The sequence below is a fragment of the Stenella coeruleoalba genome, assembly GCF_951394435.1.
Source record: "Stenella coeruleoalba genome assembly, chromosome: X".
Taxonomy (NCBI): Eukaryota; Metazoa; Chordata; class Mammalia; order Artiodactyla; family Delphinidae; genus Stenella; species Stenella coeruleoalba.
In genome coordinates this window covers 38,047,730-38,069,805 of record NC_137152.1, presented here as the reverse complement: position 1 = coordinate 38,069,805, position 22,076 = coordinate 38,047,730, and the positions used below count along the sequence as shown (strand labels likewise).

The 22,076-nt window shown below is 51.9% G+C and overlaps 1 protein-coding gene across 10 annotated transcripts; it reads right to left on the bottom strand.

Moving 5' to 3' along the window:
- Positions 1-1,102: 1,102 nt before the first annotated feature.
- On the bottom strand, positions 1,103-20,150 carry HDAC6 (histone deacetylase 6). 10 transcript variants are annotated; one of them, XM_079911406.1, is made up of 29 exons: positions 20,043-20,150; positions 18,859-18,999; positions 18,646-18,774; positions 18,422-18,510; positions 16,182-16,266; positions 16,053-16,093; positions 14,988-15,084; positions 14,744-14,841; positions 13,648-13,752; positions 13,455-13,523; positions 9,721-9,847; positions 9,559-9,624; positions 9,408-9,467; positions 9,240-9,329; positions 8,609-8,715; positions 8,452-8,519; positions 8,037-8,208; positions 7,815-7,943; positions 7,475-7,643; positions 7,031-7,164; positions 6,431-6,499; positions 6,129-6,321; positions 4,496-4,645; positions 2,997-3,171; positions 2,420-2,886; positions 2,232-2,336; positions 1,952-2,098; positions 1,726-1,854; positions 1,103-1,510 (listed from the first exon to the last, which is right to left on the bottom strand). In XM_079911406.1, exons 2-29 carry the CDS (start codon positions 18,967-18,969, stop codon positions 1,442-1,444), a joined length of 3,450 nt encoding a protein of 1,149 aa, XP_079767532.1. In that variant the 5' UTR covers positions 18,970-18,999; positions 20,043-20,150; the 3' UTR covers positions 1,103-1,441. The 10 variants fall into 10 exon arrangements, 9 of the variants coding, with proteins under 9 accessions (XP_079767532.1, XP_079767530.1, XP_079767534.1 ...); XM_079911404.1 differs by having other exon boundaries at positions 18,859-19,023; positions 20,043-20,132; XM_079911408.1 differs by having other exon boundaries at positions 1,952-2,046; positions 2,294-2,336; positions 18,859-19,023; positions 20,043-20,132.
- Positions 20,151-22,076: the final 1,926 nt, after the last annotated feature.

Below are 22,076 nucleotides of genomic sequence, written 5' to 3'. Positions count from 1 at the left end.
GGCGAGTGCTGGGTCACTGCCCGCCAGGCAAGTGTGCGCAAAGGAGGTCTTCTTGGGGTGCGCTGTGAGCGCTGACCCCCGCTGTGTGCCCCGTGCATCCTGCTGCACCTCTTCCTTACCTTATCCCCACCTGGGACGTGATTTTGTGTTTTTACTGCGTGGGGGGTGTGTCAGATTTTTGACCTGAATGTCCAGACTTTGCCAAATGTTTTGTGAGGGCCTAAGGCCCTGGAGCTTGTGCTGCCTCAAGTGGGCTTTTTGGTAGCGTGGGAGAGAGTTGCGTCCGGTCCTGGAGGGAGAGAGTTGCAGAGGAGGGGTTATTTTGTAAAGGCAGAAAGAACCTGATTTGAGATGGACGTGTTCCAAGCTACACCATTTTGTAGACTCCCTTGCAGCTATGGCAGTCATGTGACACAATTCTGACCAATAAAATGTAAGCAGGAGTTGTGAGGGCAGGGGCAACCACAATGCTCCTTCAAAATGGATGACTGAGCTGACCCTTCCCCGTCCCATTCTCCTCTTCTTGATTGGGTGGGGCTCTGGTGGTCATCTTGGGGTCAGAGGGTGGCCATGAAGAAAAGTCCAGGAAACCTCAGCCCAGACTCCTTTGAGCTGCCAAAGCAATTCTCATTATGTGGGAGAAAAAAAACCCTAAAATTATCCCACAATTCCCCACCCTTGGTCAGTGGTAGACACTCCTTCCCCCAGGAAGCTACCCATGACGACCAAATCCAAGTATGTTAAACCTGGACCCCCCACCCCCCAATCAAGACAAAGACAGATGAAGACACTGAGGCCTAGTGAAGACACTTCATGATAGTTTTCTTGCCTTCCCAGCCCAGGGTGTAGCTGGGACTGGCTGTGAGGCTCCTATTTCTAAGGCAGGAGCTCATTTTCTCACAGATTCCCACCATTTAATCTCTTATGGAGCCAGCCAAGCTGCTTGCTCTATTTCCAGTTAGTTTTTGGATGAGCAGGGGGTTGACCTGATAAAGACCCACACCCTCATTCCTTCATTACTCATCAGCCCTGTTGGCCAGGAGGGTGAGCTTCTTTACCCACTCAAGATTAAAAGCTTTCTCCAAGTTTTGTAATAGCTTGTACTTTATTACATATGCAACCCCGCCATACCTGCCAGTTGATCCCCCTCCCCTCCAAAGTATCATCTTTATATCAGCCCCCTCTTGGGGTCACTGAGCTGCTCCTCTTGCCTTCTGGAGCAGAGTAGATGGAGTCCCTTGAGCAGGCAGTGGGAGATCTATAATTGATCACAGTCCTCTTACAAATATATACACTTAAATCAGCACCCTGGGGGAGTTGTAAAGGGTCTTCAGGATGGGATGGAGTGAGGCTACCCCTCATCAAAGGTATAGCTTGGAATGAACTAAGGCTGGTCTATCTTGGGTCTCAGAAGGTGAAGAAGAGGAGCACACTCTGGGATTTAGTGTGAGTGGAGCATGTTCTCCCCAAACTTGTTCTGGTGGGCGATGTTCTTCACAGCTAGGAGAGCCTGAGGAGGAGGCAAGAGAGGGGAGGTAAGAGTGAGCACCCCTCTACCTCAGCCAGGAGGCTACCCCCACTCCAGCCCTCAACCGCCCTGTCTCTTGGCCTATCCCACATGCAGAAGGGTCTCCATTCGCCCCTTATGCAATCACAAAAGGTGTGGGGGGGCAGGGGGGAGTGTGAGTGAGTGTGCACACATTAGAGGGTCTGCCCAGGGCCCACCTTGTGGTGAACGTAGGCCTGACAGTGGTAACACCAGGTAGACAGGTCGGCGTAGCTGAGTACCAGCGGGTGTCCCGAGCCTTCATGGTGTTGGAGCATATGGGCATTGATGTAACGACTGCAGTAGACCTGAGGTTGGGGAGTGAGCATTGGGTGGGGAATCAGCACCCACCTGTGGTTTGCTCCTGCGCCAACCTCCACCCTATCCCTTTCCTCGGCTGCATACCTGGTAGCAAGACAGACACACCCAGTTCTCCTGGAGGGCTCCACAGTCCTGACAAGGTTGGGTCACATCCAGGCCTGCTTCAGGTACAGGGCATACTGCCACCAAATGGGGACACCAGGGCAGTGGTGTTACAGCGTAAAACATGGCCTGGGGGTGGGTGAAACTGAGTAAGGTAGGGACTCCACCTCCCCATTATATGTCCCTATAGCCCATGCTCCTACGTGGAGGCACAAATGGGCATGAGAAGGAAGCCACTGTTCTAGCCTCTCCCAGAGCTCACTTGGTCAGTGTCAGCATGGTCTCCAGTGACATGCATCAGTACTGACTCATTCATGTCCTGACCTCCAGCTGCCTCTCCTAGTAGCTCCTCCTCTTCTGGGGGTTCCTATACACACAGAGATAAGAGATGAATCCGGGAGGCCTGATTCTTGTCCCTTCTTCCCCCTACCTGGGTGTGGTGGGCCTTACCTGTGCCTTGTCTAGTTCCAAGGTCCTGAGATTTCCAGTCAGTTTACTGGGGGATATCTGGGTTGTGGCTCCTTGCATGGGTGACGCTGGAGGAGTCTGATTGTCAGTGCATGAGGCTGGAGGGCTTTGGATCAGCTCAGCTCCCCCCACACCCTCCTCCGAGGTGGTCTGGTCCAGCGTGGCATCCCCCGTGGCTGCCTCTGAGGTGGCCTGGTTCAGCGCAGCAGCTCCTCCCATGGCTGTCTCTGATGACTGGTCCTGAGTGAACTCCATCACAGCTGTCTCTGACGTAGTCTGGCCTGGAGTGGACTCTTTCACAGATGTTGCTGAGGTGGCCTTCCCTGTGCCTGCCTCCAGAATGTTCCCTTCTGGCATGGTCATCCCCTTGGCTGACAAAGGATTGGCTGCCTGGGGTGCCTTCTTGGTGATCAACTTAGAACTGGAGGGTCCCTCTTTATCTTTGACCTCTGGAACCATGGAAGGGAGATCCTTGAGTGTGGGTGCTATCCCTTCTCCCACCTCTAATCCCTGCCCTCCCCTGAGCCCCCACTGCCCGCAGTTCCCCTCACCCACTCACTTGTGACCCGCAAACTGCACCAGTATCTGCGATGGACTTGGATGGTCTCGGAGATCGAGGCCAGGGCCCCTGACAGTGGGGGCCGCAGCAGGGTCAGCAGGGGTGGCGGGTCCCCAAGGAGGGAGTGGGTGCAGGCGGCCATGGACTCCGAGATGGATGTCAGGTTATAACCACCCTTTGTTAAGGAAAAGAGGAGGGAAAGGTATGATGAGGGGGGTCCTCAGGGAATTTGGGAGATGAGATGTCCTGCCTCCCAGTCTCCCCTTGGGGTCCTGCAAGTCTGGAGGGTAGGTACTGGGGACAAGTAAGTAGAACCCACATCTGTCAGATGGACAGCGCCCACTATGTGAGGTGGTTGTTGAGGGGGACAGAATTGTGACATAAAGTGCAAGATAATAATAACCACAAGAATGACAGTACTGATGGCAACATTAGTAAGCGCTGACGTTCATTAAGTGCTTGCTGTGTGCTAGACCCTATTCTAAGCACTGAATCCTCACAACCGCATGTGCTGAATCCGTGCAGGAACCTGCCTTCACAGTATGGGAACCCCTGGCTCTACCCACAGAAGGCGCTGCCCTGCCCTGGTACAGGAACAACTGGTCTTTCTCTCTATGTGAATCTGTATCCTGACCTGGTATGGGAACCCTCTTTTCTCACACTCTACAGGAACCCCAGTCTCTGCTCTTTTTCCAGATAAAGTAACTGCGGCTCACAGTGGTTAGATGACTTGTCTGAGGTCTTAACAGCTGGTAAGAGGCAGCACTGAGGTTGGAACCTGGGCTACCTGAGGAAAGGGTCCACCACCCTGCCCTGCCACAGGCAGGCCTGGGCACACAGTGGGACATCTTACCAGCCAATTAATCTCTCTGTGACTTATTGTCCTCATCTGTGAAGGAGTACAAATGACAGCACAGAAGGTTGCTGAGTGGGTTAAACTAATGTACGAACAACGCATAACCATAAGAAGCCACAGCTCTTGCACAGGGCTTACCATGTGCCAGGCACCCCTCCACGATTGGCCATCCACACCTTACAGACAAGGAAACTGAGGCACAGGGGGTGGGGACACTGAGTACTTTACAAAAGGTCAGTGAATTTCCTTTGTCTCAGGATTTTGTTGGAGGTAGTTCAAGTAGAGGTAAAAAGTAAAGACGCTGGAGCCAGGCTGCCTGGGTTCAAGGCCTGGCTCCGTCATTATTAAATGTGTGACCTCCAGCTAGTCACCGCAGCTCTCTGTACCTCAGTTTCCCTGATCTTGAGAGAGGAAAATGATGAGGTCAGTAGACCTTACATCACAAGGCTGCTTTGTTAAGTAAATGCATTAATAATGCACGTAAAGTGCCAAGAAGAGTGTCTTGTACATAGTGAGTGCTCAATTAAAGTTGCTAATGCTGGTGTTATTACTAATGCCCACTGTGTGCCCACAACCCCAGGTGGGGACATCCAAGTCTTCCCGACCACCCTCCCACCGCAGGAAGAGGGACCGAGACAGCTACCTCTAGGATAAGGATAATGCGGCCATTGGCCAGGCCCATCAGCAGGTGGGTGAGGTGGGCATAGCCCTCAGGCGACACCTGGCAGCTGCCCAGTGGGTCCCCCCGGGCAGCATCGAAGCCAGCTGAGACCAGCACCAGTTCTGGGTTAAACTGAGGCAGGGAGAGAAGAGACACATGAGCATGAGGGTGGGGGCGTGGGGAGGCAGCAGTTCAGGGAGACCTAGAGACACAGACAAGGACAAACGAAGACATGGCAATGCAAGTCAGAGAGATGGAGACATGGGACCTGGAGCCCGGGAGACACAAGACCAGAGCCCTGAAAATAGGGAGGGGAGGACATGGAGACACAAGAGAGATTCAGAGACGTGGACACATCAGACACAGATTTAGAGACCCGAGATACAGAGATATGGAGATGTGAGAAACAGACGGACAGGGTCATGAAGCAGAGTTGTGAGATGTGGAGACTCATGTCAAGAGATAGTGACATGAGACGGAGAGATATGTCCTCACATACACACCCAAGGGTGAGACCAAGAGGCACACACTCCCCTCCCTGGGTCAAACATGGGACACATGGGCACAACACGGGGTTTTACACACATGGTACCAAAGAAAGGTGCACACGTTTCCATCACAGAAGATGACAACACAGGTGCCACACACAGAAGATGGTCACATACAGTCACATACACCCACACACAATCAGACAGTCTCACACAGACCAGACTATACATAGTACTAGTCACACACGCACACACAGTTTCTCAGAGGGAACAGTAATCCACAGCTACCCCTGCACAAACACAATCATACACATGCCACCACCACAGTCACAATAGTCACATGTGCTGTTGCACCCACAGGAGGTGGTCGCTTGCACATGGTCACACATACTATTTCATAGAGTTACACACACACAGAGATAGTCACAGCCAACTGTGCACAGACACACATACACATCTGAACACGCATGTCTGCACAGAGGTCACAGAGATGGCGCTCACGTTCATCTACCCTCAGAGTTAGTCATGTACACATGATTTGCCACACATACACACAGTTTACACACGGAGGAGGCAGTTACCTACAGCCACTCACACAGAGTCAGGGAAATGTATATAGGCCATAGGAGAGAGAGATGACTGTCACACACAGCCTTCCACATGCAGAAAGTCACACACTGGCTGTCAGAGAGAGCAATGTCAATGACGTACAATATCACACCCACCACACAGAGCAGCGGTAGTGACAAATAGCAGAGTTTCACACGTGCTCGAACCCCTCTCCACCTGGCACGTGCAGTTCCACAGAGATGGCAGTCACATGGGGCCACCATCACACACAGATAGGCACTAGTGATGGTGTACACACAGGACAGGTACACAGCCAGGCACGCCCCCAGGCAAGACCACCCCCGCACACTCCCAAGTCCTCACAGTTACACACAGAAGGCAGTCACATACAGCCACTGCACAAACATACCCAAAGGCCATCAGAGTCACATACCCTCCCCCAAAGCCATCACAGCAGCCACCTGCAGGTCCTCTCACAGGATCAGTCACTGAGACATCGGACACATGCACGCCTGCTGCCACCCACACAGTCTTGTCACGTGCGTCCTAAATCGTACCTCATAGGCAATGGGAAGCACCAGACGATGCCAGGCAACCAGGTAGTCGGCGTCACCCAAGCGGGGCCCATTCCAGGCCACGTTGACGGTGTAGCCCGTGCCTGCAGCCTGACCTATCTGGCTGCTGGCGCCCTCGTCCCCCATAGGAAAGAAGGCGCCATGATCATAGCGGTGCAGAGAAATGTACAGCACGCTGCAGGAACACGGTGGGAAGGAGGGATGTGCCTGGTTAGCGAGGCACCCATAAGGCATGGCCCGCCCACCTCCCTGACCACACCCCACCCCCTGCCGCAGCCCCTCACCTGGGGTCCTCCTCAAATATGTGCTGAGTTCCATTACCATGATGGACGTCCCAGTCCACGATCAGGATCCTGAGGAGGGAGGGGACAGCTTCTCAGTTACCCCAGGACACTTGCCCCCTGGGGGAGGGCAGGGACTAGACCCCTGGAGTCTGTATGCAGGGGCATTTATTGTGGATGGGAGGACCCTGGGTCCCTGGGGAAAGCACTGGGAAGCAGGCTTGTGGGTCCTATCAGAGTCCTAAGGGCTTCACTGTGGGCCCGAGCAAGTGCTCAGGGCCAGATCCCGGGCCTTGTATGGGTAAGTGCCAGGGGCTAGACTGTGGGTCTTTTGAAGGAAGCACCAGAGGCCGGACCCTGGCTTCTGTTGGGATAGTCATCAGGGCCAGAAATTCTGGGAAGGGGACCCTAGATGCTGTTTTATAAGCACCTGGTTGCCGCAATCTGGGGATCCTATCTGGGTAAGCACTGAAAGGCTAGATCCTTGGTCCTTTTCTGGAAGTGCTGGGCAATTGGACCCTTGGGTGGTTCAGGGTAACTTTGGGGGCTGTACTACAGGGCCTGCTGCGTAAGCACCAGGCGGTGGGGGCAGGGAGCACTTACCGCAGCGCACGCCCACTGACGGCCTGGGCATGGCGAGCAGCCACAGCCACAGAGTTGAAGAAGCAGAAACCGCAAGCGGCATCCCGCTCTGCATGGTGGCCAGGGGGACGCACCACAGCAATGCCATTCAAAACCTGGGGGAGGGGCAGGGAACAAAGATTAGACCACCCACCCTCCCCGCTTTCCCTTCCCTTTCCTCTCCTCTTCCATCTCTCCTGTCCCTCTACTATTCCACCAGCTGCTAGGGGCCCCCAAGCCTGTAGCCCCCATTCCACTGGGTGTACTTCCCCAGGAGCCAGGCCTCTGGTGAGCTGGGATCTCCTCCCATTACATGCCCCCTTTCTTCAGGCCTGGCCCACCTCTCAGAGCCGCCTCTTTCCCCACCCTCCACCCCCAGGACTTCCTCTCCTGGAGCCCAAGGTCCCCTCCCCAAAGTGCAGGCACCTCTCCTGCCAGCACAGCCTCCACCAGGCGGCAGGCGGCGCCAGCAGCCAGCTGCGCACAGGTGAAGGTGCTGGGGCAGATGTAGATGGAGTCATAGCTGGCGCCCTCGCGGTGCAGCTCCCGGGTCTTCATCTTCTCCGTGGCCCGCAGACGATCCACGTGCTCAGCACTGGAGGCACAGAGGGGGCACTCAAGGGGACAGCCAGGTAACTCTGTCCCCTCCACGTCCTCTCCTGTGTCTCGCAGCAGCTCCACGTAACAGAGGCAAGCCCAGGCTCCAGCCCCCAGGGTGGCTTGCGTGCTCTGAGGCCCCACCCCAACCGGGCCACAGGGGTCTGACCTGTGGCAGGTGAGCAGCTCAGCGTCCGTGGCTGGACGTGCGGGCAGGGCGAGACAGCGCCCGGCAAGACCCAACTCCTCCAGGTGGTGCATGATACGCTTGATGCGCTGAGGCGTCTCGGGATGGTGGCTAGGAGTGGGGGAGTCGGAGGCAGGGCTTAGTGCGCTTGAAGTGGGGGCTCCCTCCCCTCCTCCCACTTAGCCCGGCTCTCTGACTGCATACTTGTCCCACAAGTTGTAGTGATCCATCATCTGTGGGTCATAGACCAGCCCTGTGCGAGCCTGCAGCACCGGCCACGTCAGGATTGGGAGCTCAGGGGGCTGCCATGGTCCCTCCGCCTCCTTCTCCTCCACATCGTCCCCCTCCACAGTGTCCTCCTCCTCCAGGGTCTCAGCTGCATGGGGAGGCCACATTCACCCTACTCCTACTCCCCCACCCTGGATCCCCTTAATACTCTGGAACTCAGTTTACCCAAACCTAAAAAGGGGTGGGAGGCCTGAAACCAGGGCCCAGTGAGAGAGGGCCTGACCCTCCCCCACCAAGGCATCGAGGAAAGTCAGAGTGGGGTCTGGAGGAGTCTCCTCCCACAGCTCCTTCCCTGCCCAACCCCCCACCCAGCGCACTCCCTGACAACTACCTGATCTCACGAAGACCTCCCAGAAGGGCTCAAGGGCTTCCAGAGCACAGGATATAGACGCCTGGGCACTGGAGGGCAAGGGAGAGGAAAATGTGACCAACTGGCCCCTGAGTGGGTAATGAGGGGCCTACTTCTCCCCTCCTCCACCTGGGCTCACCTCGGGCAAGGGGCGCCAGGGAACTCCAGCACGGGGCAAGGGTCTCCCAGAAGGGTGTGGAGCGAGGCGCTGACGCCCTCAGCCAGGGAGCGGAGGTTGTAGCCACCCTGGGAGAAGGAGTTCACATGAGGGAGGGCAGGAAAGAACCAGATGTTACCAGAGGAGAGTAGGGTGTTGTCAAGCAACAGGGCATTTTTTTTTTTTTTTTTTTGCGGTACACGGGCCTCTCACTGCTGTGGCCTCTCCCGCCGCGGAGCACAGGCTCCGGACGTGCAGGCCCAGCGGCCATGGCTCACAGGCCCAGCCGCTCCGTGGCATGTGGGATCCTCCCGGACCAGGGCACGAAGCCACGTCTCCTGCACTGGCAGGCGGACTCTCAACCACTGCGCCACCAGGGAAGCCCAAGCAACAGGGCATTTGAAGGCTGACTTCATTTCATGTGCTGGACAGTATTATGGGATGATTACTACTATTCTAACGACCATTTTACATAAGGAAAGCAGAGGCACAGGGAAGCTGAGTGACTTAGGAGAGGTTGTTCAGCTAGTAAGTGGAATTGCTGGGACAGGACTGAAAGTTGTTCTTATGTCTTCCAGGATCCACGGGCTGAGAGACGAAGTGAGTCACTCACCTCCAGTGAGAGGATCAGCTTGCCTCCTGCCAGACCCATGAGCAGGTGGGTTAGCTGGGCGAACCCTGCCGGAGTGGCGGCCATCTCGCCCTGGAGGGACGAGGAGGGTCAGCCCTGCTCTGTGCGGCCCCCTTCTGCCCTCCTGCCATCCCAGTGCACCTGCCTTACCTTGGGGTCCCCTTGGAGGGCATCAAATCCAGCAGCTACCAGGACCAGCTGGGGCTGGAACTGAGAGGGAAGGAACTACATGAGGCCACCTGCCCTCACGGCCCTTCCCTCAACATCGCCTCTGCCCCAACACACCCCAGACCCCCAGGACCTCAAGGGAAACTGGCAGCAGGACGTGCAGGAAAGCGGCGATGTAGTCGGCATCTCGCATCCCCACCTGCAGACAGGGAGGCATGATGGGGACGTCCTGCCATCTGCCCTGAAGGGCAGGGGTGGGCCTCATTTTGGGGGCAAAGGGTGGGCAGATACTGACCTGGTTCCAAGGCACATTGATGGTGTATCCCTGGCCTTGGCCAAAACCTGTGGTGGACCAGTTGGAGGCTGTAAGGTGGGGCCAGAACCGACCCTGCTCGTAGCGGTGGATGGAGAAATAGAGGACACTAGAGGCAGAGAAAAAAAAGAGGTGGGGGTTGAGGAATCGGTCCCCCCAGAAACCCCCAACCCACAGCTACCACAGTTGACTCAACCATTCATTCATTCTCTCATTAATTTCCCCATGAATTCTTTAATTCATACATTCATTCATTCTTCCATTCAGTTGCCAGCTTATTCATCCTCTCATGCATTAATTCTTCCATTTATTTATCCATTACCTCACTCACTCATTCATTTGCTCTCTTACTGAAATTGCTCCCTCAGCAAACACTGCTGCCCCTCTCAGTGCCCACCCAGTTCTAGCTCTGACACCCTGAGAGCTATCAAGTCTATCCCACCCCCTAGGGCTCCTGACCCTGTGGGGGACTCTAGATCATGCTTGCCCAGCCACCAGCAGGACAAACCCTGTGACACTGGAGGCCCACAGAGGCATGAGACTCTTAGTTGGCGGGAGCCGGCTAAGGCTGAAAAGAACGCCAGGCAAGGCTAGGGAGCTTAGTATTTTCCCTGAAGGAAGTGGGGAGACTCAGGGCCTAGGGGTTAGGAGGGGTGGGACTTGGTTCTGTACGTGGAGCTGGAGTGGGGATGCTGGCTGGGGCTCCATGAGGCCAGTGAGGGGGCAATTCCTTGTCTCCAATACCTTACAGGCTACCTCTACTATTTCTTCTATTTTCTAGGTGAGAAACTGAGCACTCAGAGCAGTGAGGGGGGCTGACACAGAACAGATACTGAAAAGACACAATGGTATATGTTCTGATAGTAAGCCAAGTAGGAGGGCTTGATTCTGACTGAGGCGATCAAAATGAGTATCTCTCATCCATCCTTCCATCCATCTGTTCATCCACCCCCTGCCTTGTTCCAGAAAGGACTTAAGGCAGCATTTTTTTCCTTTTTTAGGGAAATGCAAGAAATAGTGGTAAGCAATAAATCTAGACAAACTTAACAGTCACATTTTAATAAATGTTGATAATACAGTTGTGAAATTAAATGCAATTGGTATACAAGGATTTTTGGAATTGGGGGATAAAGACCATGTGAAAGCTCTGGTCTTGAGGAGATGGGAGATGACTGTTTTACTTTTTTTTTTTTTTTTGACTGTTTTACTTTTGACTCTAACAGATAAACATACAGTAGAACATAAATGTTATCATCAGGAAAGATAGGAATAAAGAAAAGATTTGAAGAAAGTCCACCCCACAAGAGAGCCACCAAAGTCAACAAACAGAAGAACTAACACCCAGGAAATTAAGTTTATAAAGCAAATAGAAGGAGATTTTAAAATAAGTTCAACTGACTTCCAGTAAAAGAATGGTGGACTGATAGCACAGGTATACCTCCTCATTATCCTACAATCCTAGTCAAAAGATAGCAAAGGAATTTTAAACAAATATCAACCCAGGAAGACAGAAAGTGGGAGAAAGGATGTCAGACAATTAGAGACTTCAACACATCTCTGGAAAGTAGTCTGAGGCTCCAGGGGCCACAGCAGGCCCTCTCCCATGCTGAACAGGTTGGGAAGTCACCCAAGACAATCTGAGGTTTCCCTTCTGGAGAAGTCAAGCACAGATCCAGGTCAATGCTCACAAAATCAATTCTGAATAGCCAATTCACTGAATAACCAATTCACTAAATTTACTTGTTTCTTTTAACTACTAAGCTTTAGTTTACTAAATGAATTCTTGTTAATTTTCTTAGGCATAATAACAAGAATTCCTTAATGTCATTAATCATTCTTTTTCGTTTTAAAAGTGCATTGGAGGCAATAGCTGTGTTATTTTGTGGATATATGACTATATGCATAGATATGAAGAATTGTGAATATATTCAATGCATTCTTCTTTATGAATAAGAATGTATAAATGAAAAAAATCTATCCATGACCTTCAATCTCCCAGGTCCCCATCTCTCAATCTCTTAACTCCATCAGGAGGGTCCTGGCTGGAGACAAATTGGATAGCCCTTAAAATACTATTATGAAGACAAGGAAAACAACTAAACTAAAGCTTAGTAGAGCATAAACACAGAGAGGAAGAAAGTGCTCTTGAAGCTTAAAAGAAGGAATGGAAGGTAAAGTTGAGGAAATCTCCCAGGACACTGAGCAAAAGGAAAAAAGAGACAGAAGACATGAGATAAAAAATAAGAGACACAGAGGATCAACCCAGGAAGTCTAACATCTGACTAACAGAGAGACCAGAGAGGACACAGTAGAAGAAATCATCAACAATCTAATAGAAGAAAACTTCTGAGGATTTAAGAAAGGCATGAGTCTTCAGATGCAAAATATCTACCACTGGTAAGCAGAATGAGGGGCAGGGTGAAAATTCACAACACCAGGGATAATAGAACCTAAAACCTCCCAGAGAGGAAAATATATCGGAAAGGAATGAAAATCAGACTGACATCTAGACAACTGTCAGCAACACTGAATGGTGGAAAATAATAAAGCAATGTCTGGAGAACAACCAACCTAGATTAGATAATGGGCCACAGGAGCTCAGGAACCATGAGAATAAGTGGAATTTATGCAGTCAATTCAATAAAAGGCTGGATAAAACAGCAACTATTTAGTAGTGTCCCCTACTGACAAGGATGGGCTCAATCACTTTCTGCAGGAAGGGTAAGGTGGTTCTCTTTCTGGAGGGAAGTCTGGCACTAGATTCTAGACTTTCAAGCACAGTGACCCTCTGACGAATTGGAAATTCATCCTACAGATATACTCAGAGAAGTATAAAATTATATATTTACCAGACTATTCACTGTAGAATTATCTGTGGAGCAAAGACTAGGAAGACCTATAAACGTCCTGGGGTTAAATGGCCAAAGGTATAGCCATACAATGGAACACTGTACAGCTCTTACAAAAGAACAAGATGCTTTTCAGAGGAACTAACATGGAGAGGTGTCCAAACCATGCTGTTAAATGCAAAAAGCAAGTTGTTGAAGAAAATGTAGTGGTAGTATGTTAATAATAATAATGATAATGATGAATATTCGTACATCTACAGGAAAAATTCTGTAACTATCAACAGTTACTTTTGACGTGATAAGAATTACAGGAGACTCACTGTTTTAGACGTTTCGATATTTAATTTTTTTGTTTGATTTATGGCCATGCCATGTGGCTTATAGGATCGCAGTTCCCCGACCAGGGGTTGAACCCCAGCAGAGGCAGTTAAAGCCCGGAATCCTAACCACTAGGACACCAGGGAACTAACTCCCTTTAATTTTTTAAAGAAATAAAATTTGCAGTATTGTCATAATCGGAAAACATAAAGTAGTAATTTGAGGTTCACTCCAGCTCCAGGATAAATTGGTGAACGAGATCTCCAAGCATTTGTAGGCTCAAATCTCGTCTCTTCAACTTCTTCTCTCTATGACCTCTTAACCTGTAAGCCTCAGTTCCCTGATCTGTAAAATGGGGAACCCAACAGTCCCTGCCTCAGAGTGAAATTAAGAGACAGCAGACACACAGAGGGCAGTACCAAGCCTGTTGCCAGGGCAGGCCCAACAAATGTGAATGCTTCCCCTTCCCTCCTGGGCCCCTTCTGGCTGCGCCTGTAAAGGTGGCGGGTGGCTGGGAGTCTAGCATCTAGGGTGGTACTCCGGGCATACCTGGGGTCTTGGTCAAAGGTGAACTGTGTTCCTTGACCGTGGTGCACATCCCAATCCACGATAAGGACCCTGTGAGTGAAAGAGAGGGGGGCACTATGTAAGAAGATCAAGGAGCATCTGGGGGAAGTGCCTAGACCAAGATACCCAACCCTGTGCCACCCTCATTACACCCGCCCTGCTGCTTGCTGCTGACCTCTGAATGTCATGCTTCTGTTGAGCATAGCGGGCAGCCACAGCCACGTGGTTGAACATGCAATACCCGTCCATGAGACTGTGCTGGGCATGGTGTCCAGGAGGCCTGGGAAGGGCAGGGAAGGCCACAGATTGATGGTGGTGAGGGGTCCTCCTCTTCAGAGATGGACTCTTCCCTGCTCTCTAATCCTGGACCACCAACTCCCCCAGTGCCGATGCCTGCACATCTGCCAGGAACTGAGTAATTGGGTCCCTCAGATCCTCACCCCCAGTCTACTCTTCTCTCTCTGAAGGAAATTTGATAATGCTCATTAAAATTATCAATGCATACACCCTCATACCAAGTCCTTCTGCTCCTGGGGACTTAGTCCACAACCTATATAACAAAAAGGGTGAAATAACATGTTTATAAATGGATGATATTTGGTGCAGCATTTTTTGGAAACAGCAAATGATTGGAGAGAACCAAAATGCCCAGTGGTAGCAGGCAGGTTAACTTACTGTGCATTTGTATAATGGCGTTCTACATGGGTCTAGGCTATACACTGTTAAGAGAAAAGCTTTCCAAGATATATAAGTGAAAAACGCATGATACAGGGAGTGTGTCGAGTGCTACCATAATTTGTGGCTAAAAAAGGGGAGGTAGGAGAAAAGCTACGTCTTCTGCATTTCATCACTTCTGAGATGCCAATGATGAGAAGATGTACTGTGATTTTACATGCCAATAACAAAGCAGAAAATGCTGCCAAAGGAATTCTGAGACACCGTTGTTTATAAGATGCATCTGGATTTCAAGATGTTTCAAATATGAAAAAAAATATACATCTTAGAATCAACAAAATATGGTATTTATTCCATGAATGGCACAGACTATTTCTGGGAGGACACAAGAGTCGTTGGTGACAGCGACTGCCTCCAGGAGAGGAAGCAGGTGTCTGGAGACGGGGGTGGGGAGGACTTTTACTTGTACCGGACCCCCAACCTTTTTTAACATTTGATTCTTGAACCATGTGAATATACTTCCCATACCATTACCTTTTACATTTGAGAAAGGAATTTTTTGTAAAGTAAAAAAGCCTTATGCTAGTGGGTCCTACCTGATGATCGCCATGCCATTCCGGATCTCAGCCCTCAGGACTGCATCCACCAGCCTGAGGACGGAGCCTGAGGCCAGGCAGGCGCAGGTGTATGAGTTCTGGAGAGACAGTGGGGAGCCAGAGAGGGAGTGAGGGAGATAGCAGCCCTGTCCACTCAGCTGCCCCGCTCCAAGGTGGGGTGGATGTAGGGATGGGGGACCCCGGGATTGCCACCACCCTCTGCCCTCACAGTTCTCATCCATACCGGATGCAGATAAACTGAGTCATAGGTATCTGCTAGGACACGGAGTTCCCCCTCATTCATGTACTGGGTCGTCTCCATCAGATCAATGTATTCTAGACTGGGTACATAGATGGGGGATGGGATTCAGGGGCCCGCCTCCCTCCCTGGCCCTGAACCAGGGCCCTATCCCCTTCCCAGCTGAGTCCTCCATGCACCAAACCCCTGGACAAGTCAGGCCTCCTCAACTGTCAATCCAGGGAATAGCTGGGATGTAGGATAACTTCCCTGCTTCTTCCCCAGCCTGCCTCATTTCCAGTAACAACCCTTGCCCTCTACTCTGGCCACATCAAATCCTACCTCCAGGTCTTTTTTTTTTTTTTTTTTTTTTTTTTTTTTTTTTTGCGGTACGCGGGCCTCTCACTGTTGTGGCCTCTCCCGTTGCGGAGCACAGGCTCCGGACGCGCAGGCCCAGCGGCCATGGCTCACGGGCCCAGCCGCTCCGCGGCATGTGGGGTCTTCCCGGATTGGGGCACGAACCCGTGTCCCCTGCATCGGCAGGCGGACTCTCAACCACTGCGCCACCAGGGAAGCCCAGTACCTCCAGGTCTTTGACCAGACAGTTCCAGCTGTCTGCATCTCCCTTTCCTCAGCCTTCTGTTTCATGGGACTCATTCTTTTTCTCCTCTTAAAGCTCAGCTAAGATACCCCCTCTGCCACACTAACTTTCCTTGAGCCATACCACATCAGGACTCTTACTCTGGGTTCCTTCAGCCCCCTGGGGGAACCCCCTGATCTGTCCACATATCCATCATCTGTTTACACATCAGATTATAATAACAAAAAGAGCTCATCAGGGACTGATGATATGTCAGGCACCATTCTAAGCACCCGACACATATCAAGCCCTCCTGAGGAGCTCATGTTTACTAGCCCCCAAGTTACAGGTGATGACACTGAGATTCAGAAAGGCTCAGTGACTTGCCCAAGACCACAGAGCCCATGACATTCCTTCCCAAAGCATCTGGCCTGCCCTGGTTGGCCCAGGGCAGCCTCCTCCCCATCCCTACAAGGCCCCTAAGCCTTCACCTGTGAACCAACATCAGCTCCTCCTTTTCGGCAAATCGGGCCTGGGGAGACATGAGGAATAAAGTGCTAAGGCTCAGGCTGTCCCACCAGCTGCTGCCCTCTGCCCAGGATGTCGGCTGGGGGACTCACCTGAAAGGACACACAGCGATCCAGGAGGCCCTCCTGGATCAGATGCTCCTTGATGGCATGGAGCCGCTCAGGGCCTTCAGGGAAGCTGGGTTGACAGAGATACAAATACAGATATAGATACAGATATATATGACACTGGTGAGCACCACATCTGTTTCTGCACATCTTCCCCATCTGCCCTTCCACAGCTGCTGACGCATGAAACTTTGGAGTCATCCCTGGCGTCTGTTGGTCTCTGTTCTCATGATATATGCAGAGCCTGGCCCTCTCCTATCACCCCCACTGCTGCTACCATAATCTCTCGCCTGGGCTATTGCACACAGCTGGCCTCCCAGCTTCTGCCCTTGCTCCCCCAACAGTCCTTTCTCTGCACAGCAGCCCAGACACTGGTTAAAACTCAAATCAGGTCACGTCCCTCCTCTACTCAAAAACTTCTCCTGGGGCTTCCCTGCTGGCGCAGTGGTTGAGAGTCTGCCTGCCGATGCAGGGGACAGGGGTTCGTGCCCCAGTCCGGGAAGATCCCACATGCCGCGGAGTGGCTGGGCCCCTGAGCCATGGTCGCTGAGCCTGCGCGTCCAGAGCCTGTGCTCCGCAGTGGGAGAGGCCACAACAGTGAGAGGCCCGCGTATCGCAAAAAAAAAAAAAAAATTCTCCTGGCTCCCAGCTCACTCAGGGTAAAAGCCAATGTCCTCCCCATGCCCCAGAAGGCCCTTGACGACCTGCCCCATCCCCTCTTTGACCCCTATCTCCTACTGCTCTCTCCATCACTCACTGCTTCTCCTACACTGGGCTCCTCCCTGTTCCTCAGTCAAACCAAGTACGTTTCCACTAGCTCTTCTTCCTGCCCAGGACAATCTTCTCCCAGATGCCTCCATAGCTCACTCCCTCACCTCCTTCAGATCCCTGCTCAGATAGTAAGGCCTTCCTTGATCATCGTATTTAAAACTGAAGAGTCCCCTCCACTGCACTTTCTGCTACTCTCCCTCCCGCTTCAGTGTTTCTCCACAGCACTTCTCTTTCTAACACACTTTATCACTTGCTTTTTCCTTGTTTACTATCTGTCTCCCTCCTCTAAAATGTAATCTCCACAAAGGCAGGAGTTTTGTTTGTTTTGTGTACTGCCTGTCCCTAGCGCCTCAGGAGACGGTAGATATGTATTCAATAATGAAGTCTTTTGCCATCCTGAGTCTTCCACTGGGATAGGGGAGATAGATACTAAACTAGTAAACACATAAGTATAATAATGGACAAACAACGGCATGGGCTAGGAATATCTTGATGCTCAGGTGTGGCGGAAGGGGAGTGGCTAGGCAAAGTCCTCTCGGAGGGTCTCCTTGAGATGTGAATGTTAACTAGGAGACAAGTAGGTGGAAATGAATCTCTGGAAAAGGGATTGGCCAGGGTAAAGGCCTGAGATGAGAGAGTGCCTCGCATGTTGGAAGAACAGCAAGGGGATCAGTGTGTGTGAAGTGAAGCAAAGCGAATGAGGGGGAGGATTGGCTGACGAGGTCACCGTGGTGATATGGAGCCAGATCACATGGAACCTTAGAGGCCAGGATGAAGAATTTGAACTTTACCTTCAGGGTAACGCCCTGCCCTTGAAGGACTTTAAGAGAGAGAATATCATCTCGTACATATTTTTTTAGGCTGTTGTGTGAAGAACAGGCAGCAGGGGTGAGGGTGGAAACAGGGAGGCCTCTGCAAGTCTAGGTGAGTGATGATGGTGGTGGCAGTGGAGGCGGTGAGGAAAGGTCAGATACTGAATACATTTCAAACACAGAGCCAAAAGAATTTGCTGATGGATTGTAATGTGTGACTGAATGGGAAGTGTAATTCTTCCATTTCAGCACAAACATCCCTTCTTCAAGGAATCCTTCTGGGAACCCTGGATGCTAGTCTAGGGTCCTCTATTAAACACTCTTGAAAGCTCTGGTCTTAGGTCCTCCTTCATTAAACACCTCACACTGCTGATGGCGGTTTAGTGACCTGCTCTCCTACTCATCTGTCAGCTCCCTGTCGGTCTTGTCTGACACATTTGTATCACCATCTCCGGCACACAGAAGGCACTCAATAAATGTTTGTTGACTAAATGAAAACAACCCATTCAAGCCTGAGCCCCATCTCCCTAAATCATCTGCTTCCATTCTCTAGGCTAGATTAAGACAGGATTCGTTCTTCTAATGGGCTCTAAGTGTTTGTCTTTGTATGGCTTGGGTATGGCCTGGAGGAGCCAGCCTCACCTGTCATCCCAGAGGCAGTGGAATTCATTTAGCTGCTCATCGAACACCAAGCCAGTGCCAGACAGTGTCCTGGCCTCCCGGTTCAGATCCTGCAAGGAAAAAAAATGGGAGAGACTGATGCACTGAGGGCCTGAGTCAGAGGGAGCATCCCACACTGTCCAGGATGGAGAAGCTCAGGGTTTTGATTGTCACAGGAGGTTAAATTGCGGCCAGGCCCCTCTCACCAGCCCTTGCAGCCCCACGACTAGGTCTTGCTCGGCTGCTTGACTAAGCTTCTTCATTCTGCCTTTCTTCTTTACCTCCGCTAGATTGGGGCTGGAGCGGAGTATGGCACCCTTTTTAACACCTCGCTTCTGCCAAACAGAGAGAAGGGTCAGAGTCCAACGCACGGTCCGCTGCTCCCCCTCCCCCTCATCAGGGCAGGTGTGGGGCCTCACCGAGGTCTGGGGTCTCACCGAGGTGACGCTGGAGTCGTGGGCGGGGGGATGGGGATTGTGCCTACTCCTTCGCTGTCTGGTTGTGGTGGAATCCTGGCCGGTGGAGGTCATGGCTGGGGAGACTTCACCCCTCACGCGTTTCTTGGGGGTGGGGTGGAGGTGACTCTGAAAGGGCCCAACGCCCTGAAAACCCTACATCCCAGCCCTTCCCAGGCCCCGCCCCCTACGCTAGTCTCTATCCCTTTTGCTATCTATTCCACACCACCTTCTAAACTCTGCCTCTGAAGGCTCTCTCCCTCCAGCAGGGTGTCCATTCTACCTGGTCCCGCCCATTCCACTAGGCTCCACCCCTTTAACACTATTCTTTCTCCTTTCAAAGTCTTGCCCTTTCACAGAGCAATTAACCCCCTGGCTCAGTCCGTTCTAGAGCCTTCCCTTTCCAGCTAATCACCGCCCCTTCCGCTCTATCAAGCCCCATTCCCAGACCCTTTCATTCCTCAAAGCCTCGCCCAGACCCCACCCCTTCTCAAACCTGCCCATTCCAGCCAATCTCCCGGGATAATCACCCACTCTTTCACTCAGCCAGACCCAGCCAGGGCCCCGACTCCACCCTTAACGATCCACTTAACTCCACCCCTTTTCGGCCCGACCGGCACCTTCCACTTGGCTAGATCCCGCCCCTAACGTTTCAACAAGCCCAGCTCCTCAGGGGACTGCCCCTTTCCTTCCACCAGGCCCCACCCCCTACCCAGGCCCAATCCCTAACGCCTCACCAAGCTCCTTCAGCCAGTTCCGAGCCACCTCCCGCTAGCCCCTCCCCCTTCCCGCCCCCGCCGTCGACGCGGGCGCAGCCCCTTTTTCAAACTCCGCCTTTGGCTTACGCCTCAAAATTCCCTGAGCACCCTCTTTTCCGTTGGGCCGGGGCTCTCTACAGCCCGCCCCAATCCCTCCCACACTGGGGGTCTTGCCGCAAGGCCGCGCCCCTCGTGCGGGCCACACCTCCCGCGAACTCACAAACTGCGGGTCTGCGCGGGAGCTGGCGTCGCAGGCCGTGCTGCGTCTGTATGAAGCGCGCGCCAGCGGCTGGACGATGCGCTCGGGGTCAACCTCGCCCCTCCCCCAGCCACCGCCGCTGTCGTCCTGGCGGCCATGGCCGCCGTCCCTCCGTCCCTGTCAAGTGTTACCTTAGGAGCCCTCCGGACCGGCGCCAACTGTACCGTGCGATTAACTCAAGAGTGCAAGCAAGCAAGGCCGTTAGAAAGGGGCGTCTTCTCTCCTCCCAGTGGCTTCCCGCGGGACGCGCCGTGATGACGTAGTGAGGGCGGGCTGGTGGGCCTGGAGCGCGGTGGGAAGTGGACAAGGCTGGTGGCGGCCAAAATGGGAGTGGTGATGTTAATAAATGTGAGGATTTTCTGAGTTCATATTCGCTAAGGTGGTACACAGGAAGCACTCACCAAATGTTAGCTATTAATATTCTGCCGGGAAAATGAATGGTGGAGCGGAAGGAGTCTTAGTAGAGGCAAATAACTGTGATGATAGCAAGTAATATGTGACAGGCATTGTCGCAGGCCACAATTCTATGAGGTAGTTCCTTAAAGCTGTTTTGAAGATAAGGAAACTGAGGTTATGCGACTTAGCCATGTGACCTTGAGCAAGTTACTGAGCATCTCTAGGCTGCAGTTTCCTCATCTGGAAAATTGTGGTAATTATAGTGCCGGAGCCAGAATGGACCTCAGGAGGGGAGTTTTTCTTTAGGCGGCGGCTCTCCCTGTCGGCTCCCTCCACTGGGTCACCTCTGCCCCCAAGCTGTAATAGAAAGTGTGTGCCTAGGGGGTAGGGGGAGTTGCCACTGTGCACCACCCCCGAACTCCCCCCCACACTGTGTCTAAATGCCTAAATGTCAGACCCGTAGGAGGCCGGTTTGTCCTCCTAATCTCCCTCTCTCATTCTTCACCATTTCCTACCGGGCTGTAGGCTGGGGAGGGAGAGATAAGCGGTCTGGGGTTCAGCATCGCTGACTAACTAACAGATTGACAGCCCCGCCGCCCAGTAGCCGGGCCCTCTTACCCTCTTGCAAACCCCAGTTCCAGCCTTCTCTCCCCTTCCACTCTTTTTCTACCTGAACGTGTCTTTTTGTCCCAGTGGAAGAGGGTCACAGCCCTAAGACTTTTAAACCTCCAGATACACCAAAGAAAACATATATACAATGATACACACTGAGGAACATTCTGAGGTGTGATGCCTGCAAAGTAAAAGAGTAGGAAGTCTTGTAAAGGCCAAGGCCTATTTTTTCTGTATAGTCAGAAGAGAGGTTCCTGTAGAGCCGAGGTTGGCAAACTTTTTCTATAAAGGGCCAGATAGTAAATATTTTAGGCTTTGCAAGCCACGTACTGCTGCTGTGACATTTTCTTTCTTCCTCCCCTCCCCTCCTCCCTCCCTTTCTTTCTTTGCTTTCCTTTCTTTCTTTTCCTTCTTCTCTCCCTCCCCTTCCCTCCCCTCCCTTTCCTTCCCCTTTGTCTCCTTTATTTTCTTTCTTTCCCTTAAAAAATGTAAAAACAGGCTGTAGTCTAGCTTTGGCCTGAAGGCCATAGTTTGATGATCCCTGCTGTAGGGTGTCAGTCTTTGGTTTCCTTTTTCTGGCTGGGATTCTTTTACAGGTTGAGTGCAGAGGTTACATGTTTCCTGAGGAGAGGTATTCCTTTTGTGTGAGGTGTGAGGACAGGGGTTCATGGACAGGGTCAGGTCATTTCTGGTGTTCTTGTACTGGGTCAAGCAAATGTTCCGGGACAGAGTGAGGATAGGGATTCCTATAGTTTCTATAGTGTTGTTCCTCTACTGAACTAAGCAGGGGTTTCTATACAGGGCAGACCAGTTGTTTCTAGGGAGCTCCAGACTAGGGGTTCCCATACAAATTCAGGATGGGGCTCCTTAGACTGCATCATGACAGATTCCTATGAAGAATTAGGCAGCCCAATTCAGGGTGAGCACAGGTGTTTCTGTACAGGTTCGGATCTGTGTTCATATAGATATTAGGATTAGGTGTTCATGTCCAGTTCAGTCAAGAGGTTGTTATTAATTGGGCTGAATTATGTTAGCTGCTGTAAAACCCAGAATCTTGGGCTTCACAAATACATGTTTCTTTTTTTTTATATAAATTTATTTATTTTATTTTTGGCTGTGTTGGGTTTTCATTGCTGTGCACAGGCTTTCTCTAGTTG